The sequence below is a fragment of the Limulus polyphemus genome, unplaced genomic scaffold (genome assembly GCF_000517525.1).
Source record: "Limulus polyphemus unplaced genomic scaffold, Limulus_polyphemus-2.1.2 Scaffold755, whole genome shotgun sequence".
Lineage (NCBI taxonomy): Eukaryota > Metazoa > Arthropoda > Merostomata > Xiphosura > Limulidae > Limulus > Limulus polyphemus.
This window is the reverse complement of record NW_013666365.1, coordinates 259,238-268,259: the sequence shown is the minus strand read 5'-3', so window position 1 is coordinate 268,259 and position 9,022 is coordinate 259,238. Positions and strand designations below refer to the sequence as shown.

Here is a 9,022-nt window from a genome sequence, read left to right as displayed (position 1 = left end):
TCGACACATTCGTGCTTCCTCTTCAATCTCACGTTGTCTTCTGAAAACAACTGGTTTTTCACTAATTGCTATATACGATATTGTGTTTGTTTATTATTATAACTAATGTTGTCTATAGCGAGAAATTACGAAGTTTAATTTGACTGTATGACTTTCCTAGTCCTTTAAAAAAACACTCCAAAATGGCATATTTCCAGCCTTAAAATAAAAGCGTTGGAAGAATTTAATCGGTTTCGATCGTGATTTATATTCAACAATACGATGGGCGTTTTTCTTTTTCTTTTTTTTTCTTGTTCTTGTATATTAGTTTTCAAATGTGTCTTTTACGGGTCTGTTGAGCCAAAATTGAACTTAAATGTTATAAAGAATCCAAAACAATATACAGACTTTTCTTTTTTCGACTATCAGCGAAAATCAGATTATTCCTTTACCTAACTTACTGCAGAGTAAGGTAAACAATAAATATTTCAAATTAATCAGTCAGTACAATTCTTAATTAGAGACCTATTTAGCAATTGCCAGCATATTAAAATGATTATCTTATGATTGATTGTAAACTGTCTGATGTACTGTTGGGCCAGACGTGGCTAGAGTTATTGTGTTGGACAGCGGATCGAAACATGATTCTACTGAAGCCACTCCGCACTTTCAGATGTGGGCGCAGTAAAAGAAGTGGCAGTCAATCCAGTTATTTAAGAGCTGGAAAATCTCCTTGTGGCGGTGGGTGTTGCTGGCTAGCTGCCCTCTTTTTGGTCAGTAGTTTATAATCAGAGACATGTAAACACGAAACCTAGAGGTCTCTGACATGGTCGTTTATTCCATATGCGCATAAGGTGCAATTCAAGTTGAAAATTACAATTTTCTAATCTACTGCTTATGATTTTTTCTAGTATATTCTAAAACTTGTTCATTTGACCTATTGAGAACCTTCCAGAAAATAGGGCAACTGGAAAACAGAGTACGCCCAAGAGACTGATTAAACGCGGTTATAAGAACCGTATCGGCATAACAGAAAGTAGAATAAATAAAACTACGTTTATCAAAGTTTATATATTATGCAAATAGTTCAGCAATTGTTTAGATTCAATATCAGTAGACTGCTTTTGTTTGAAATTAACGTTTGAACAAGACAATCTTAGTTTATCCCCATGGTGACAACATTTACCAGCAAAATTGTAAACGAACATAGTGAATGAAGTTTATTCTATGAATATCTCCGTTCTCAGGAATGTTGATCTTTAACCTTTCGTCTATTTCCAACATTTCACATACAAACCCCTAAACCTTTTTTAATGAATTACGTAAAGAAAAAACAAAGAGGGAATCCTCAATAGCTGCGGCAACTGAAATTCTTTTAGGCAGGATTGGAGTAAATTAATATATGAGACCTGTTTTTTTTTTCTTTTTTATTAGCTGTATTTTTGTGCGTCAGCAATACCAAGCGTGGGGCGCGCATATACCCGATTCAATTTTATTACTCATCAAAATCTCTACCAGCCTACCCTCAAATTGAAATTCTTTTAGGCAGGATTAGAGTAAATTAATCTATGAGACCTAGGACGTGGTCAAAAACATAAAAAACTAAAGGGTTTGACCTCCCGAGTCCAAAACTGTGATTAGATATCAAATCAGACAAGAGATGAAGGAGCAATGAGCTAAAGGTTTGTACTTGAAATACTCAGAGCCATTTTATGAGCCGTTATGCCAAGTTATAGCTCTGTAATGCAGATTACCCAGAAAATATATCAAAGTTGGGAAGTTATTCAGTTTGACCTGGAGGAAACTTCAGGGGTTCTTGACTCTTAAAATATTTATCTATATATATATACAGATTGCTAACAGTGCAGTACACATATTGTATTATATTAATTAATTTAATGTTTTTTGCCTATTATAAAATTCATTGTAATGAACTGCCCAAAACTTAGGTGAAATCATTCATTATATTTTTAATAGAAAACCTTAATAGTAATTATTTGGATTAACTGTAATACTGATGGTATTTTTGGCTAAAGTTCTTTAAGTTAATAAAGATCTTGTAAAAAACAGCCATGGTTTCACAAGAAAGGTAGTGCATAAATAATTTAGTAATATGTGTCTAAAATGGTAATGGGAACCATACAGATCCCCATTCATAATTCCAAAGTTAAGATAATGAATAACATGAATCATAGACCTAGGGGTGTCTAGAGCCAGCCCAGGCCCTGGGGTCAGTAATATGATTGGGCCCCCCTTTCATCACTATTTATTAACTTTTGCCGATTTTTCATAAAATAAATTTAGGCGACAAATTTTCTCGTGAATCCATGAAAAAGCAGTAGCCATTTTAGCTCATTGAGTTGTATGCATTTCTAGTAATCTTTGGAATATCCCACTGCCGGGCACCTCAACAGACCCTGGGCCCCGAGGCAGCTGCCCCTCTCTCATCAGTCCTGCATATACCCAAAAAATTTAAGTTCTAAATATAAAGTTACTATGTCTATTTCACAAAACTTGTAAGGTGTTCATAATTAACCATAAAACAAAATTGATGATAGAAAGGGTGAAAATACTTAATAAAATGAAAGGGTTTGAGAATAGTAAATATTCCACATCCACTAAGGATCAGGTTTCCAAAAATGGATTAGATCACTTATAAAAAAAAAAATATCCAAAACAAGCACAATTAAGGTCATTATCTGAAGTAACTATACAACATATTCACAAGAACTAGAGAGTAGAGTCATGTATAAAGATAGTTAGATAATCATATACAAAAGCTAGAGAGTAGAGTCATGTATAAAGATAGTTAGATAATCATATACAAAAGCTAGAGCAGAGTCACTGGCAAAGATGGTTAGAGAAAATAAACAGTGCTAAAGCACTCACATACAGAGCTAGCAAGTACAGTCACGTGAAGTCATTAAGAGAGTAGTAGTAGCATACAAAATAGCTACAAAGTAGCCACATACAGAAAGGGGCTATAGTGTAGAACCAAATACACATAAAGATAGTCACATACAAATAGCTAGAGAGTAGTCACATACAAAGATAGCAAGATTACTCAGATATAAAGATAGCTGGAGAATAGTCGCATACAAAAAACAGCTGGAGAAATGTCACATACAAAAACAGCTGGGGAATAGTCACATACAAAGATAGCTGGAGAATAGTCACATACAAAAAACAGCTGGAGAAATGTCACATACAAAAACAGCTGGGGAATAGTCACATACAAAAACAGCTGGAGAGTAGTAACAAAGATAGCTATAATAGTCATATACAAAAAAAAGCATCAAAATAATTAGATATAAAGAAAGCTACAGAGCAATTACACTAAAACAGTTTGTTTTTAAAGCAAAGTCGCATTGGGCTATCTGCTGTGTCTACCTCAGGGAATCAAACCCTAGATTTTAGCATTGTAAGTCCGTAAACTTACGACTGTTCTATTGGGGGACTCGCATTCAGAGACAGAGTAGTTACATACACAAAGATCTACATAAGTATATTCAAATGCAGAGCAGCTACAGAGTATCCAAAAATAAAGCTATAAGATAAAGTGTCAGCAATTACAACTGCAGTTTCTCTTCCCAGCACTAAGTAATCAAATAAAAACATTAACATATCACCACCTTTGGATCAATATTTAATTTAGATATTTTAACTTAACTAAAAGATCTCTGATAGCCCACTATTTTATAATAGCCCTACAATCATTCTAATGTGAACTTCTCACATAAATAGTTCATAAACACATCTCATGCTAGCAAAATTGCATTAATAACTCAGTTACTGAAATTTTAATTTTCTGACATTGGTGTATGACATAAAGAAAAATTTGAAAATTGATAGTCTTGAGTTTCTATTTAGAGATTAATGTTATAAGTTATTCAGTAAAGATATATGTCCTCTTTTAGTTTTGCAAAATGTGTTTATTTTGATTAGCCCCTGAAAGTACACTTATTATATTATTAAAGTGATAGGATAATAAAGTAACTAAAAGCCACATTAAAAGCTTCACTTAACAGATCCGAGTTCTTACATATAATGTTTCATACAAAATGTCCTCAGTTGTAAATAATAAAAAAATTGATGCACTAAACCTCTAAACATGGAGGTGAAAGTTTATTATTATTACAAACACTGCCACTGATATTTTCAACTCCAAACATGTTCTGCTGAGTCTACTGAACTTAATATAAACAGGATTTGAAATTTTAATACTAAAATTGTAAGATGGTATAATTTGCTAGGACAATATTATTGCAGCTTGTAATTGTAAACAAAAAAGGGGGTTGCATTTGTAACAATTAGTGACATAAATGGTAAATTTTTGCCAGCTACATCCTATCAGATCTGTTGATATATATATATATATATACTATGCTCATTGTCTGCTATCAACTAATAATAGTTAGAAAATACGAAAAACACTTACTTCAGGACTAATCATTGAAAAATATCGATGACCAGAAGACCTTCGATACAAATAATAAATACTGCCAGGTATTTTGTGAAAATTACAAGCTACATGATGAAGATCAAAGTTACTCTTAGCTTCTTCCAACACTTTTCTGGCTTGCTCTTGTAAGAACCTTACTTGTTCTGCAATAACAGTTAACTTGCTACAGGCATTGGCTTTAGTGAAACTGTCAGCCTGTTAAAAAATTAAAAACTAAATGTGATACATTTTGTGGGAATCAGAATGAAAGATTACTTGAAATCATATCGAAGTTAAATATTGATTAACAATGATGTTATTTATTGTACTGAACATTAATGCAATAAAAATCAAACAAAAACAAAAAGCTTTTTAAGCTCAATACTTAACTAAGGTCATTTTATGACAATTAATTTGCACATGTTAATGTATGGTTGTTAAAATGTTAAGTGTTTATAATTTATCAGGCTATAATAAAATTGTTTTAATGACTTTACTTAAAACAAAAAGAAGCCCCTATTTCAATTTGTATATTTATAGTTGTTCCAATTCTCATACCTTCAATTGACAAAACATTAAATAGTGTAAAAACACATACATATATAGTTTTGAGCTCTGTCAGCTGCAATTGACTCCTTGTAGTTGTACACAATAAATCATCAGTTCTAGTTGAGAGGAAAATGTAACCATTTTAATAATCAAAATGCTATCAAAACTACTGCGACAACATAAAACTTGCAATGTGTTACTCAGTTAACCAACAATAGAAATTCAGAAAACAGGAAAAAAATCTATATAACTGGTGTATAACATTTTAAATTTAATGACTATCAAAAGACCATGTTATGTTTGCAATGCAATACTAATGTACATCGTCAACTGTTTAATTTTTCCTATGTGTTCAGACAAAGTTATATTAATCTAGATTTCCATCAATCAAATAGTAAAATTCTACTTGAAGGTATATAAGGAAATTTTCTATTACAGTTGTGGCTATAAAATTATGAATCTTTATTGTACATAAACATAAAAGTATAAAACTTATGTACATACACTAGTTTTTACATTTCCAAAATCATTAAAAATAAGTTATAATTTAAAACAGTTTCTATTAATTTTTTTCAAAACATAAGCCTTTTTCTCCAAACCCTCATATAACTGATGTTTTACTAAAATAAGCTTATAATTAATCTTAAACTGTAAAAAAACAGCATTGCTTAAGTTTAAAGTATACACACCCATACTCATAAATACAAATATTATAAGTGTTTAATATAAATATAGCTGGTAAGAAGTGAAATGTAGATAATAAGCCAAACACAAAAATAATTATTTCTGTTTTGTTAGATACACTTACTGTTTGTATCTGTTGAGCTAGTTCCACAAGATCTAGATGAGGCTTGGCTGATGACTGTGAACACTCTACTAGCTGAGCACCACCAACATTTTGTGCAGTTTCCACCAAATTAACAGCAACTGGCAAAAAATCAAGTATAACTGATATCAATGCTTATTTTGTCTCTCAGATAAATTACTAATATTACTTTTATTTTCAAAGAAACAAAAAAAGAAGATTGTGTCATAGTCCAGCCAGCACGGACTATAAAAACACTAGGAAAGACCTGAATGCACAGGGATAATATAACATTTGAGGTACAACAAGGAGCCCCTTAGTCCATCATGGTTGCCCCATTCATTTCATCAAACACACATCTACCTCTATCCAGTCGATTCCCCAAGTATTGATCGAGATTTAAGACCTCTCTTGAACTTTCCTAATCCTGCTGAGTTTGGCAATCTATTCCAAAAGAATGATGTTTTATTATGTTAAGTTGCTACTAATAAGAAAACAGTTCCTAATCAATTAAGTATTTTAGTATCCTATCTATCTTTGTACTTTTTGTGTATTGTTATATTAGTAAGGAGTGAGTTGATACACTGAAGCAAATGAAATACTATGCATTCATTTATAATACTGAATTGTTAGTCAGTTGTATGAAATGTAGTCTACTGTATATTTGCATTTGTTAATATTATCAAGATGTTGAAAGCATAAAATATTACTTTTTACAAGCAAAACTGCTATTTATATAATATCTTTAACTCTCTTTCTGAACTCTATTTTGAGTCTGTTCTTGCCCTTTTATGAACTCTAATCAGCTTATTGCATATTAAGCAAGGGCTTTGTCAGTTAGAGCCTAGGAAAGTGTAGTTGAAATGGTTTTCATGCAGTTTGCTTGTGGAACTAAGCTATTTTACAATATATTGTTAAAATTTATAAACAGTCTTAAAAAAGAAAGATTCATCAGGATATACCAGATAAAAAAATTAATGCTGTTTTGAACACATTTCTACTTTCTAGTAATACTTAATTTTTAAACTAGGTGTAATCTTTACACCAACTCTCAAAATCATTAAATAAATATTTGCAGCAACCCTATCAATCTAAATGCTCCAATACATACTGGGACCTCTTAAAAGTTTCTTACAAGCACAAACAGTTTTCTCAATACTGTCCAAGGTTATTCATTGTTTGTTCACTTATAATTCTAAACCATTATGGTGTCATAAATACTAATACTACTGTATTTTCTTTTTAACTTTCCTCCCCTGTCATTAAATATATATATATACACAAATAGTAGATCTTTCAGAAGCTTATTTTTTTTATTTTAAAAATAATTGAACTGCACAATAAAATCATGTTTATAAACATATGTTATACTTCAAGATCACTCTTGCAACACATTCTATAGTACTCTGCAAGATATTAGTTTTCTTATCATGAGGGTCTACTGATAAAGCTCTCCTTAATTTCATAATTCACCCTTGTTTGTTTTCAACTTTCAAAGGACATTATATAAAGTTCAAGAGGGTTAAGTACTTGCTTTATATGAATGAAAAATTTACAAATTACAGTAGAATGATTTTTCAAAAGTCTGTTTTGGGAAAGAAATAATATTGATAATAACTAAGTCAAAAAGTATCTACACTCACTGATAACTTAAGTGACAGAAGTTAGTAACAGATCACAAACTTTGGGGATATGTTTCAATATTTATAAGTAAGAAGTCAATTGGGATGTAGAAACTTGGTCACCTTAGACTTGCCTACTCCTCGCGTGAGGGGTGTACTAGTATTGTGGAGAAAGAAGAAGATTTGGATGTTATTTTTAAAAACTTGAATTCCTTATGCAAATTAAATATAATTATTTATCAATGGTGACAAAATGGTTGTAGAATAGTTGAATCAATTTATACACATTTTATAACACAGTTTTTAACTGCTTTGTGTGACTTTTTGTGAAAATGCACTACTATATTCAATTGTTTTTGGAGGCTATTGGATTGTGTAATTAATAGTACTCTGACCAGAAGGCAGCCTTAAGTAAATGAACTATATATATAAAAGCTAAAATGAATGAAAGTCAATAATTAACAGAGCTAATTCTATTTAACAAACTAACAGAACTAAATGTATAAAGCATTAAGTATAAATAAATAAAACTAAACTTATAACATGACTATAATGTACTGATTTAGTGATTATTACTATTAGATAAGGTTAAACTGAGGCAAAGTACCGATCCTTGTACTGAATAGTACTAGTAGTATCAACGATACAGTTTTGGCCATCAAACTTTTATTAAAAGTTTTAATTTTTTATCAAAATTATAATTACTAAAGTGTTTATTTAATCAGATTTATGTTTTTTTAATAACATTGTAAATGAACTAAGTAAGACGAAGAGTAACTGTAACTCGTAAGTACCATGACATTACTGTTATTACAAATGTTACCTAAGTAGCGGTACAACTTGTTATAACATATTATTATTAATATGATACGGTCACATACAAAGGTTTAAACTGTTAAAGTAAAGTAAACTTAAGAAATAGAACCTAAAAGTTCAATATCATTATCAGGTGATGCTACGTTAATAGTGGCGAAATTTTGTATCCTGTTACATGTCCTTCGCTTTAGCTATTTATTGTTATTATTATTAAACTTAGCTAAGTTAATGTTATAGTAACCTAGATTATAAGTGTCAAAAGTGTAATTTGGACTGTAGTAACAGTGTAACTTGTAAGCACTAACTCAGTAACTGTGTAGAAATAGAATTAACATCATTAATATTAAGGAGTAGAGTCAAACGTTTCTTGTTTTGAGTATTCACGACTTCCATCTTAAACAACCAAGTAATCTCACTTTTTTCTTACACGTATGATGTAGTGATATTAATATTATGTTGTTTTGTTTTCTTTAAAAAAAAACTCCAATATTAATATCATCACTTTTCTTACACGTTACGCAATACTTTACATCTAATACAAACATATTATACGAATGTGCTGCCACATATAAAGCTTAAATGACAAAACAAAAGAGCAAAGAAAAAAAAACAAAAAAACAAAGCTATTCATTCTAAATTGTAATAAATGAAACTCAAACGCTGGTTATAATTATCAATCGTATTGCTTATTTCTGAATAATATATATATATATATATTATTGAAGCAATGAAAACGGTGTTGTGCGCTTTAGAATGGCTACATAGCTTTTTGGTAAGTTACTTTCAACTATATATTGTTTCTAATATGAT

General features: G+C 30.6%; 1 protein-coding gene across 1 annotated transcript; it reads right to left on the bottom strand.

Annotated features, from left to right (window-relative positions):
• Window positions 1-1,552: 1,552 nt before the first annotated feature.
• Window positions 1,553-8,749, bottom strand: LOC106460338 (uncharacterized protein C1orf50 homolog). The gene is made up of 3 exons (XM_013920030.2): window positions 8,575-8,749; window positions 5,778-5,896; window positions 1,553-4,636 (listed from the first exon to the last, which is right to left on the bottom strand). The coding sequence occupies exons 1-3, from the start codon at window positions 8,603-8,605 to the stop codon at window positions 4,394-4,396; spliced, it is 393 nt and encodes a 130-aa protein (XP_013775484.1). The 5' UTR covers window positions 8,606-8,749; the 3' UTR covers window positions 1,553-4,393.
• Between the last annotated feature and the right edge of the window lie 273 nt (window positions 8,750-9,022).